Here is a 14027-nt window from a genome sequence, read left to right on the forward strand (position 1 = left end):
TTCAGTATCATACCTGTTCAATACTTATCAACCCACCTCAAAACTGGAAGGTCCCAAATGCACATTCCAGGGTAGAAAGGGGTTGACAGGCATCCATTGAATCTTCACTAGCTTCACCGTTGGTACGGTTTTATCGATTTACGATCCCCTTCTTATGACTGAACCAATCACAATGCCTTCAGGTTCTAACTAATGAAGATTAGTAGTTTTCTCTGCTATTTCCCTGTAGAGGTTGTAACGCTAGCTACCATGTAATGTAGAATAAGTTACGTTTCATTATAGTTACAGGTGTGCGTAAACTATTTTACTGACGGATTCATTAATCTTCTACCTGGTGAAGCTGAATAATCTCTGCTATTTCCTTGTAGAGGTTGTAACTCTAGCTACCATGTAATGTAGAAAATATTACGTTTCATTATAGTTATAAGTGTGCGTAAACTATTTTACTGACGGATTCATTAAAGTTCTAGCTACCTGGTGAAGTTGAATAATCTCTGCTATTTCCCTGTAGAGGTTGTAACGCTAGCTACCATGTAATGTAGAATAAGTTACGTTTCATTATAGTTATAAGTGTTCGTAAACTATTTTACTGACGGATTCATTAATCTTCTACCTGGTGAAGCTGAATAATCTCTGCTATTTCCTTGTAGAGGTTGTAACTCTAGCTACCATGTAATGTAGAAAATATTACGTTTCATTATAGTTATAAGTGTGCGTAAACTATTTTACTGACGGATTCATTAAAGTTCTAGCTACCTGGTGAAGTTGAATAATCTCTGCTATTTCCCTGTAGAGGTTGTAACGCTAGCTACCATGTAATGTAGAATAAGTTACGTTTCATTATAGTTATAGGTGTGCGTAAACTATTTTACTGACGGATTCATTAATGTTCTAGCTACCTGGTGAAGTTGAATAATCTCTGCTATTTCCCTGTAGAGGTTGTAACTCTAGCTACCATGTAATGTAGAATAAGTTACGTTTCATTATAGTTACAGGTGTGCGTAAACTATTTTACTGACGGATTCATTAATGTTCTACCTGGTGAAGTTGAATAATCTCTGCTATTTCCCTGTAGAGGTTGTAACGCTAGCTACCACGTAACGTAGAAAATATTACGTTTCATTATAGTTATAAGTGTTCGTAAACTATTTTACTGACGGATTCATTAAAGTTCTAGGATCAATGTGTCTATCTGGGATATCGTATACGATCTCATGACATCGTACACGATCTCATATCCAACACGTTTCATCTGATCGTACACGATCAGTTTCGTTGTGTGTAGATAATCGTACACGATCAGCTTTAATATCGTACACGATCACTTGGTTGGTTACATTTACAATCGTACACGATATAATTTTGGATTTCGTACACGATCAGTTTCGTTGGTTACATTTACAATCGTACACGATTCAGCTTTGATATCGTACACGTTTCGGGATAAATAACTTTAGGGCTCCAAAACGCGCATGACTATGGATATAACATCACTGGTGACGTAATGATAATGATCATTCATCCATAAATACCGGACATAGATGGGAAAAGCGATAAATATTGGGATCCAAATATTGGATAATACATGGAAAAGGAAAAGAGACTAAAGGGATAAAACATAGATGGGAGTACTAAAGGAATAAAACATAGATGGGACTAAAAGAATAAAACATAGATGGGACTAGAGGGATGAAACATAGATGGGACTAAAGGAATGAAACATAGACGGGACTAGAGGAATAAAACATAGATGGGACTAAAGGGATGAAACATATATGGGACTAGAGGGATAAAACATAGATGGGACTAAAGGGATGAAACATATATGGGACTAAAGGGATGAAACATAGACGGGACTAGAGGGATAAAACATAGATGGGACTAAAGGAATAAAACATAGATGGGACTAGAGGGATGTAACATAGACGGGACTAAAGGGATGAAACATAGATGGGACTAAAGGGATAAAACATAGATGGGACTAGAGGGTTAAAACATAGATGGGACTAAAGGGATGAAACATATATGGGACTAAAGGGATGAAACATAGACGGGACTAGAGGGATGAAACATAGATGGGACTAAAGGGATGAAACATAGACGGGACTAGAGGGATGAAACATAGATGGGACTAAAGGGATGTAACATAGACGGGACTAAAGGGATGAAACATATATGGGACTAAAGGGATGAAACATAGACGGGACTAGAGGGATGAAACATAGATGAGACTAAAGGGATAAAACATAGATGGGACTAGAGGGATGAAACATAGATGGGACTAAAGGGATGAAACATAGACGGGACTAGAGGGATGAAACATAGATGGGACTAAAGGGATGAAACATAGATGGGACTAGAGGGATGAAACATAGATGGGACTAAAGGGATGAAACATATATGGGACTAAAGGGATGAAACATATATGGGACTAAAGGGATGAAACATAGATGGGACTAAAGGGATAAAACATAGATGGGACTAAAGGGATGAAACATAGAGGGGACTAGAGGGATGAAACATAGATGGGACTAAAGGGATAAAACATAGATGGGACTAAAGGAATGAAACATCTATGGGACTAAAGGGTTAAAACATAGACGGGACTAGAGGGATGAAACATAGACGGGAGTAAAGGGATGAAACATAGACGGGACTAGAGGGATAAAACATAGATGGGACTAAAGGGATGAAACATCTGTGGGACTAAAGGAATAAAACATTAATCTCTTTGCAGAGGATTATTGCATGAGGGAAAAGCTTTTCAACTTCACCAGGTAGAACATTTATGTTTCATTATAGTATAAGTGTGCGTAAACTATTTTACTGAAGGATTCATTAATGCTCTACCTGGCGAAGCTGAATAATCTCCGCTATTTCCCTGTAGAGGTCGTAACCCTAGCTACCATGTAATGTAGAATAAGTTACGTTTCATTATAGTTATAGGTGTGCGTAAACTATTTTACTGACGGATTCATTAATGTTCTAGCTACCTGGTGAAGTTGAATAATCTCTGCTATTTCCCTGTAGAGGTTGTAACTCTAGCTACCATGTAATGTAGAATAAGTTACGTTTCATTATAGTTATAGGTGTGCGTAAACTATTTTACTGACGGATTCATTAATGTTCTAGCTACCTGGTGAAGTTGAATAATCTCTGCTATTTCCCTGTAGAGGTTGTAACGCTAGCTACCATGTAATGTAGAAAATATTACGTTTCATTATAGTTATAAGTGTTCGTAAACTATTTTACTGACGGATTCATTAATGTTCTAGCTACCTGGTGAAGTTGAATAATCTCTACTATTTCCCTGTAGAGGTTGTAACTCTAGCTACCATGTAATGTAGAAAATATTACGTTTCATTATAGTTATAAGTGTTCGTAAACTATTTTACTGACGGATTCATTAATGTTCTAGCTACCTGGTGAAGTTGAATAATCTCTGCTATTTCCCTGTAGAGGTTGTAACGCTAGCTACCATGTAATGTAGAATAAGTTACGTTTCATTATAGTTATAAGTGTGCGTAAACTATTTTACTGAAGGATTCATTAATGCTCTACCTGGCGAAGCTCGTAACCCTAGCTACCATGTAATGTAGAATAAGTTACGTTTCATTATAGTTACAGGTGTGCGTAAACTATTTTACTGACAGATTCATTAATGTTCTAGCTACCTGGTGAAGTTGAATAATCTCTACTATTTCCCTGTAGAGGTTGTAACGCTAGCTACCATGTAATGTAGAATAAGTTACGTTTCAATATTGTCATAGGTGTGCGGAAACTATTTTACTGATGGATTCATTAATGTTCTAGCTACCTGGTGAAGTTGAATAATCTCTACTATTTCCCTGTAGAGGTTGTAACTCTAGCTACCATGTAATGTAGAATAAGTTACGTTTCATTATAGTTATAAGTGTTCGTAAACTATTTTACTGACGGATTCATTAATGCTCTACCTGGCGAAGCTGAATAATCTCCGCTATTTCCCTGTAGAGGTCGTAACCCTAGCTACCATGTAATGTAGAATAAGTTACGTTTCATTATAGTTACAGGTGTGCGTAAACTATTTTACTGACGGATTCATTAATGTTCTAGCTACCTGGTGAAGTTGAATAATCTCTACTATTTCCCTGTAGAGGTTGTAACGCTAGCTACCATGTAATGTAGAATAAGTTACGTTTCATTATAGTTATAAGTGTGCGTAAACTATTTTACTGAAGGATTCATTAATGCTCTACCTGGCGAAGCTGAATAATCTCCGCTATTTCCCTGTAGAGGTCGTAACCCTAGCTATTATGTAATGTAGAATAAGTTACGTTTCATTATAGTTACAGGTGTGCGTAAACTATTTTACTGACGGATTCATTAATGTTCTAGCTACCTGGTGAAGTTGAATAATCTCTACTATTTCCCTGTAGAGGTTGTAACGCTAGCTACCATGTAATGTAGAATAAGTTACGTTTCATTATAGTTATAAGTGTGCGTAAACTATTTTACTGACGGATTCATTAATGCTCTACCTGGCGAAGCTGAATAATCTCCGCTATTTCCCTGTAGAGGTCGTAACCCTAGCTACCATGTAATGTAGAATAAGTTACGTTTCATTATAGTTACAGGTGTGCGTAAACTATTTTACTGACGGATTCATTAAAGTTCTAGCTACCTGGTGAAGTTGAATAATCTCTGCTATTTCCCTGTAGAGGTTGTAACGCTAGCTACCACGTAACGTAGAATAATTTCCGTTTCAATATTGTCATAGGTGTGCGTAAACTGTTTTACTGACGGATTCATTAATGTTCTACCTGGTGAAGTTGAATAATCTCTGCTATTTCCCTGTAGAGGTTGTAACGCTAGCTACCACGTAACGTAGAATAAGTTACGTTTCAATATTGTCATAGGTGTGCGTAAACTATTTTACTGACGGATTCATTAATGTTCTACCTGGTGAAGTTGAATAATCTCTGCTATTTCCCTGTAGAGGTTGTAACGCTAGCTACCACGTAACGTAGAATAAGTTACGTTTCAATATTGTCATAGGTGTGCGTAAACTATTTTACTGACGGATGCATTAATGTTCTACCTGGTGAAGCTGAATAATCTCTGCTATTTCCCTGTAGAGGTTGTAACGCTAGCTACCACGTAACGTAGAATAAGTTACGTTTCAATATTGTCATAGGTGTGCGTAAACTATTTTACTGACGGATTCATTAATCTTCTAGCTGGTGAAGCTGAATAATCTCTGCTATTTCCCTGTAGAGGTTGTAACGCTAGCTACCACGTAACGTAGAATAAGTTACGTTTCAATATTGTCATAGGTGTGCGTAAACTATTTTACTGACAGATTCATTAATGTTCTACCTGGTGAAGCTGAATAATCTCTGCTATTTCCATTTAGAGGTTGTAACGCTAGCTACCACGTAACGTAGAATAAGTTACGTTTCAATATTGTCATAGGTGTGCGTAAACTATTTTACTGACGGATTCATTAATCTTCTAGCTGGTGAAGCTGAATAATCTCTGCTATTTCCCTGTAGAGGTTGTAACGCTAGCTACCATGTAATGTAGAATAAGTTACGTTTCAATATTGTCATAGGTGTGCGGAAACTATTTTACTGACGGATTCATTAATGTTCTACCTGGTGAAGTTGAAAAGTTTTTCCCTCATGCAATAATCCTCTGCAGAGAGATTAAAGCTACCAATACTAAAAAATCCCTTACGCTGACAGCCATGTTCTCAGTATCGTTTTGTAGAACTACATATGCGAGAGATAATAGCTATATTTTGGACAGGCTTGTCCCGCATGATCTACAGTTGAAGATAAATGTTTCTATTTATTCTTCGAGGTGTACAAGAACCCCATAAAGATGAATGGCACTCCTTCGTGCTGTTGCCCATTCGATTTCCTGGTTGCTGAATTTCGGATCAATCTCGTTTTCGGCACCGACGGTCTGTTGACCAACCTTGTAGCTGTCAGGTTTGATCCACAACTGAAAAACAACCTTGGCTTTATAGGTCTTCTTCGTTTGTGGATCCTCGAACCTGGTAAAATAACAAAATTGTCCGCAAAAGCCTTTAGATTCATTTATGTAACACGTGAATCCTTTGTAAAACAATAGAAAGTAGGGATCATATGAAGTCAATATTCGTCCCCAAGAGTGCAGTCTATCTCATTATGAATTTTATTCACTGTTTGGTGATATATCGTTTCTCATAAGCAAAGGCTTTGTATTATTTTATTGATATAACTATATTGTATCGTGCATGTGCTGAAATCTTCTTATATCATTCTAACTTCTACTTATAACATCGAAGCTCGTTACTTAATATTTTAAGATAAATCATGCGGGTGAATTATTGACGATCTGCTTAGGTGCTTGATTGATGCTTTTATTTATACTATCATAATATATCTTAATAGCATATGGTTAATTGATGACCCCTTGCGCCGAATGTTATTTTTACTTTAATGCATTGATACATACTATATTGTGAAACGTATTAAGAAAGTGCCAGTGATACATGCACACTGATCATGATTCTCCCATGTGAGTGATCCTAGACTGCATCTATATAATAGTCAGGCGGATATGGACGCGGATATTGTGCAAAATCTTTCACGTCAAGACTGAAAATGGGTATTGGAAATTTAGGGATATTATTCTGTGAATTGACCAACATTAAATTTGGTATTGGTGAATCCATGCATCCCTCACGTAAAGTAATAAACAGTATTTTTATTGCAAGTCCATGACATTTGGCATCCTAATAAACCGAAAAGATTTTTCGGAATCCAAAAGTATGTCACTCACACGAGCAAAGTGTTCTCGATAATAAGAAAGAAAAAGTGGCGAACGACAGAGAAAGACAGTCTTGAAGAAAATGGAGGATGGGAAATGTATGATAGATAACAAAAAAATTATCCTTCCAAGTTCAATGCCTCCATAATCAAAGGTTTCCATTTAATAAAAAGAAAAAACAATTGATGACTGTATCTTCATGACCTACTTGTAAAGGACTTACCTCTTGGACTTAGCGTAGACTTCTAGCCCAGAGTATCGAATACTTGGTGATACGAAGATCTGCTTGGTGTTGAATCCTTCAGGCTTGTTGTCATCGGTAAAGTGTCCATCTACCTCAGATAATCTTCTTCCTTCCAGAGTCTCGTCACCTGATAATGTTATTATTAAGTTAATATTCCAGTTTCGAATTCCCTGTTGGTTAGGGTTAGCCTTGATTTTGTGTAGAATATTCACGTGTTCCAGTGAAAGTCCGTGGAATTGCAAAGTGTTACCGTTTGTATTTGTGAATATTCTAACGGTAAAATGGCCCTTAGTAAGCAGTCTGTTATCAAGGAACACTATTGTACGGATTTGAAAATGGTCTAGAAAATGGTCTAACTTCAGGTAATTAACTTTAAGATGATGGCTATGGTGGCTATTATTGGAAGAATCAGGTAAAAAAGGCGATTAGAATTCAAACAGAAAGTGAAAAAAAGAAAAAGAAGAAAGAATGAACAAACAAATGAAAATAGATGAGTGAATTAACTATGAATGAACACTGACAGACAAAAGAGGGTAAGGAAACGTATATTGAATACTGTATCCAGTGTACACCTAATTCAAAAAACGTTGTCATCGCCAAAGGCGATAGGCGATAGGCCATTCCGACTTGGAAATCGTTTCGTTGAATACAAAGAACATGGAGTCAGTTTCAGCACGAAGGTCCTTGTTCTTGACGAGAATACGAAGAAGAAACACAAGTCATTCCAGCTATTTTTGGATCTTGGAATGACATAAATCCTATCGCTTTTCGCCTATCGCCTCTGGCGACGACAACGTTTTTTTTGAATTAGGTATATACTGAATATAGTGGTTTTACGCCAGCCACGTTGAGGGCAAAATATTTGTACTTTTTACCTTGGTGAAATGAAATCTTTTCTAATGCACAAACATTATACTGAGTTTTCCCACCGTTCAAAATGGCAGTCTTGAAATCCCTCATTATGTGTTCCTAACAGTAGAGGGCTTTATCCACACCAGACTAGCTCAACGTATTGGACCCGAGGCTGGGATGTGGGTGCTTCCATATATAGGAAGGGCGGGGATGCACTTAGGGGAGTGAGCGTTGCGTGACGACACTAATAGCGGCTGCGTAGGAGACTACTAAAAGGTACGGACTGTCCCCCCGGGTTAATGGAGCATGGATTTGTTATCGGAGCTTTCCCGAGTGGACGCGATGATTGCATAACTGAGATATAGTGATCCTACCTGGCATAAGAAGTTTTCCATCTTCGAGTATTGACTTCACACTGTCTGGAGAAGTACCATGGTAAGCGACGTGCCAGTCTTTGTTACAATTGTGTACTAGAGCCGTTCTTTCCATCCTGTATACGAGTTAACCAATAAAAAAATGAATATTTTGCTTTTAAATAGTTTTAAAATGTTTAAACTGAGATAACATTAGTGCATCGGCGTATAGAGCAAGCATAACATTCATATTTCAGGTGTTACGGCTAAAAATAATGGCACTTAACAGAATGACAATTGTATTTACTTGAGTGCAGATCGAGCCCATCCTATCGGTATGGAATAGTCCTTGGCTGGTTTGCCTTGTGTGTAGTAGAGTTTCTCGTTGCGTGATGCGTGACATTCCGTGCAGTAGCATTTGTCAAACTTGTGGTCAAATAAAACATCTGTAACGCAAATGATGTCCAAAAAGATGCCACAACAGTAAATATTTGTATATGTCGCATATTTGATAATTGACTCTGATTGTCTCCGAACAGTCTATGAAGATGGAAAGTCCAAGCGTTCTTTTTTCGTCGCACAACCTCTTTGGTCTTCTTTATTTTGGGTGTATTGTTTTCTCATTTCAGGCAACATGTCATTCTCTTGAGAATACGTTCTCTGTTTGATTCGTATGATACTCTAGGAAATGACACGTGATCTGCAATGGAAAAGCCGTTTGCCAAAGGTAAACGGATCTATTTAAAAGTTTCAGAGTCGCAAGATAATGTAATGAATTAATTAGGCCATCAAAAAAAAAAAAAAAAAAAAGGATAATGGTAGTATCAACCTAATATTGATAAAATGAAAGGAGGATTCTAAATGCTCCTTGTGTCGAATGGTAATCAGCGAGAACGAAATGCATGGCGGGCATGGCACACCACACCACAGCACACCACAGCACACAACAGCACACCACAACACACCACAGCACACCACACCACACCACACCACACCACACCACATCATAACTAATTAAGGTGACTGCCTACTTTTGGAAATTGATTTAAGATTTTTCTAAAACTTCGATTTTCCGAATTAAAATTTAATGCTGATTTCAATCTGGAAAGAAAAATAGGGTGTCCCGAGCTCGTTTTCGAGATAATCAGCATTTAATGGAAGCCTACGCACGAGCTTTTGGAGTAAAAATTGCGCCACCGGAAGTGATTAGAAAAAAAATTAAGATGAATAAGATAATAGTTATTTGCAGACTATATGAATGCACGAACGAAGGCTAGTCAATCCTTCTACAATAATACATGGATATTTTCCACAAAAAGACAGAGAGATACATTGATTTGTCATATTTTGTAGTTTCGGTGCTCTTAAAAAATCTCATAAAGTCGAACAAAATTCCCTACAAAAATCTATTTTTTCATGTGTTCCTGATTTAAACTTTTCCTAAAATGTTGATATAACCTAGATTTTTAGGAGTTTTTTCGAATGAGCTATCAAAAAATATAGAGTCCCGTGCAAAATTTGAGGGTTTTGCGCTGTTGAAGCTCAAAACGCGTATGGTTCTTCAATAAAATCTTGTAGATTTTTCAGCGGTTTTTGAGCGCGCGCACATCGTGGGCTGAAATCGAACGTTCAAAAGTAGGCAGCCACCTTAAACCAAAAGGCTGGCCATATAAGCAAGGTCTTACCCTACCTTCATCTAATAGTCCCTTACCGTTAAGATTGAGTGATTTAATGAATAATCTGCATGTTTCTTTGTAAGCACAATTCTTCCTTGGTATCCCTTTTAATGATACTCCTTTGGGAAAAAAAACAAAAACCATAAAGCGAAACAGCCATTAACGTTTAGTAACTAATATAATTTAATAGCTATAAATAAATAATAATAATCTTCATTGCACATTTAACTAAATATGCTCCTGACCAGGAAAACTCTCTCACATTGGTGATGTTAAGAGAGGTCCTGGTCCTAGTTAAATGCATGCATTGTTCGAATAATTCCAATGTGAAGAGCATATATATCTTATATTCTTAATAATCTTTCAATGTATGCTGAACAATGAATTGGCTTATAGAGGGGCATCACGGCAGCATTGTAGGACAAGACAATTATTTTAAAGTATTTTTTAGAGTAACAATATTTTAGGGATAAAACGATTTTATTTTTTCTTTAAGAAATGTTTTCGTTATGCAAAAACGTTGCGGCATTGCTCTTGTCGTATAAGAGGGCTGCCGCAAAAACCCTTTATATTGAAGGCTCATAATGAGAGACAATCGTCTTACCTTGTTTCATAGGCTGTTGCTTTATTCTCAATAGAACTCTTTTAGCCGCGGCTGCGATGCTTTTGTTGGAGTTCTTACTCAACTCATTCAGCGTTGCCATAGCACCAGGATAATCACGTATCTTCTTTTTGCCTGGTTCAGAATTTGCAAGTAACCACAATGCATTAGCTGAGCATTCTTTGTCTATTGGGTCACCTTTCTTGATCACATCAAAAAGCGGAGGAATGACACCTGCATCAATCAAGTTCGCGCGGTTTTTCTCGTTGACCGCGATATTAGCAATCCCAGAGACGATCTCTAAGGCTGACCAAGTACAACTGCCTGATGCTCCTCTCAGACCTGGACTGTTTGCTGCGTTGACTAACATCCCCTGTATCTGCGATATTGTCTGCAAGTAATATTCTATATTAGTTTAATTCTTTATTTGACAGTTATATAACTTTCTGTCATTCCTAGCATCATTTAAGTACATGACGAAAGCAGGAAAGGTTTTTCACGAAAAAAGGTTTCATTTCCAAAATTTCTGCTATTCTGTTTTCCATGCAATATACGCTTATTTCAATAAAGTTAGTCTACTGAAAAGCTACAAAGCTGAGACCGGCAAGGATTATGGTTAGATACATTTTACATGTTTCAACCGCTCGTTGATAACTGTTGACGGACTTGAAATCTTTTACCATTTACAGTCTCACCTCTCCTCTGAGCATCCCCAACTGCTGCAGTTTTTGTCAAAAGCTTTACTTTTGAATATGAAATATTTAATAATGATAATAATAATAATAATAATAATAATAATAATAATAATAATAATAATACATTGAAATATTTCCCATGATTCTCAGCGATCACAGCTTTCTAGGTTTTTGGTGACTAACTTTATTGAAATAAGTATATATATCTGTCTTGAAACTCCTCTAATAGTTGGAGTAAAGCGGTAATATTATTTTTTGGCCGGGCTGCATGCCTGTTGTTGCAAAATATGCACTCAGGCTATACTATACTTTGTACAGACATTAGCTCCAAACTAGATCTACATTTTTCACCAGCTAATCCGGTCGTATATGCTCTAAAAGGAGTCAATAAAAGTTGGATGTCCGGATCTGAAGAATATACTGCATGGACGTAGAACCAAATTCCCTTACATGCTAGGCTGATGTTGCAAATGCACGGCACATGCACAAAACAGCAGGATGGCTCTTTAATGCTTGCTTATTTACCTTCGTGTCTGCATCAAGAAGATGACTTTGGTTGTCTTCAGTGATGTAAGACATCGCCAACAGTGCTGATATTACAACTTCCGATTCTTCGCATTTCAGGAATGGAGCAAGGATCTCTACGGCATTGATGTCACGAAAGACCTGACGATTCTCTGTTGCCTTAGCACAGTTGTGCAATATGTTGACGGCAGAATCAATGATTCTTTTCTGTTTCTATTAAAAATTTAGGGAAATTTGTAAATATATTTGTAAGCATTTGCTTTAAAACTGATTAATTGGGGTCTTTGGTCTCTTTAGTAACAATTTTGCAGTATACAGCTATTTGCAAAAATGTAAGTAAATTTAGGGTTTGTTGCATGTTGCTTTACCAAAAAATTAATTAAACTTGAAATGTATTATATTCATATGTAAATTATATCAGAATAATACCAGGAAAAAATATATATATACCAGAAAAAAATATATATATCAGAAAAACGTGCAGACAATGTTTGGGAAAATTTCATATGTGCAGACAATGTTTGGGAAAATTTCATATCATTTTTCGCTGATTGCATTCCTATCGCCCATGGTGCGTTTCAAGCTTGGTATGCAAAATACAACATGTAACATGAGGCAGAGAAACTGCAGCTAAGGACCTTTCAAAAAATAAAGTCAGTGTCATTGACAATACATTTACGAGCAGCAACAGGTTTTTGTTTTTGGATGTGTCTATATAATAAAAAACGAAAATTACATGTTGGCTTGAAGATATGATGGTTTTCTTCTCCGGTGTTGAAGCGTCACTTGAAGAAAAACTTCATATCTTTGATTTACCGTCTAACATCCTCTACTATACTAACACTGCTATTTCCATTGCATAGTTTTCTCCCAAAGCTTGACATATTGATATTTCAAGGCTATTTAGTCTATACCTCATCTCCAAAAGCTCCTGATGGTCCAATCCGCTTCAGATCATTGACAAACCTTCCCAAAAGCCCACATTTTCCAATTTCTTTGGCAATTTTCAAACTAGCGTCTGAATAATTCCAGAGAATGCTGCGCACAATGGTAATCCCAACCCAACCTTCTTCGCTTTCGATGCCAAGATCCGGTCGATCAAGTCTTTCCAGAAACTTTTTCAGTTCCGGTACTGCTCCAATATCTGACAGATGATCACCATATCTCTGTCGTACTGCGCGGTCCCGCGTATCTGTGTATGGCTCAAGGACACCTTGATATAGCATTTTAATTATCAAAAGAGGATTGAATGGCAGTTTCATTAGTTCGATGACCTTTTTCATCTGGACCATGACAATAATATGATCCTGCTCGACTGACTCCTCATCATCATTGCTTGATTGGGTTTCTGCGGTTCCTCCTGTTTTTCGTTATTTGTTTTTCAGTGGGACACAAGAAACAAAAATGAATGAGTGAATTTACCACTATGCCTCCCTTGATCCCATTTAAAGAAAGAAATTGTTCACAAAAGAAGAATCGATAGGATACCTGTGATGGTCACTTGTTCTGCCTGTCCATATATATCCACAACTCCGTACAGAACATCAGGGATTGTTTTGAAGCAGTTCCCAATGTCTTTGCCATTCAAGTAAAAGTGCAAACTGTTGTCCGATTTGCGCATCACACCAATTCGATCTCCTGTCTTTAAGACAAAACACGAGCATCAAATTTAGCTTAAGGGTGATTGCTGTATTTTATTTTAAACTCTCACTTAATAATCACTTCATGATCCGTGATGACGTTACAGTTACTACAGACGATACGGCCTAATATGACTATAGCGATGACTCTTGAGCACCACCCGGGAAGAGCAGAGAAAACATTGGGTTTTTGAAAGTAAATGAAAACATCTCGGAGGATCGTTATTTAATTCCAACCTTAGCTTACCTTTACGTGAGGGACTAAACATTTGCAGATAACTATTGCTACAATGACAGTAACTTTTACTCGTCCTTTTAAAGGTCATATGATACAGATTTCGAAAATAATATTATTTGAAAGCGATTTTCTATTTTGAAACAATACCAGAGCCTTAAACACAAATCGGGCACGATATGAAAAAATTCCAATGTCGGTTGATGTTTTACGGCATAAAAGACGAGATACTCAAACTTAAATATTCTTAACTCTTAACTTAAAAACTCACCGTTAAATTGCCCGTGTCGCGGCCTCTTTAACAGTTTTTTTCAAGTTTTTATTATAAACTGTTTGATTTCCTGCCCACATAAAGTTGCTTCCTTCGGTGAAGTCAAACAAGATTCGTGGAAAAGTGCTGAAGGAGCT

At 37.0% G+C, this 14027-nt stretch overlaps 1 protein-coding gene across 1 annotated transcript; it reads right to left on the reverse strand.

The window, feature by feature from the left end:
- Positions 1-1270: 1270 nt before the first annotated feature.
- Positions 1271-14027, reverse strand: LOC116308282 (uncharacterized). Its single transcript, XM_089040470.1, has 10 exons — positions 13891-14027; positions 13233-13386; positions 12659-13104; positions 11745-11957; positions 10528-10915; positions 9959-10042; positions 8555-8693; positions 8269-8384; positions 7022-7169; positions 1271-6040 (listed from the first exon to the last, which is right to left on the reverse strand). Exons 2-10 carry the CDS (start codon positions 13363-13365, stop codon positions 5833-5835), a joined length of 1875 nt encoding a protein of 624 aa, XP_088896596.1. The 5' UTR covers positions 13366-13386; positions 13891-14027; the 3' UTR covers positions 1271-5832.

This window comes from Actinia tenebrosa, unplaced genomic scaffold (assembly GCF_029948245.1).
Source record: "Actinia tenebrosa isolate PJP-AT-01 unplaced genomic scaffold, QUT_ActTen_1.0 PGA_scaffold7__59_contigs__length_16204524, whole genome shotgun sequence".
Lineage (NCBI taxonomy): Eukaryota > Metazoa > Cnidaria > Anthozoa > Actiniaria > Actiniidae > Actinia > Actinia tenebrosa.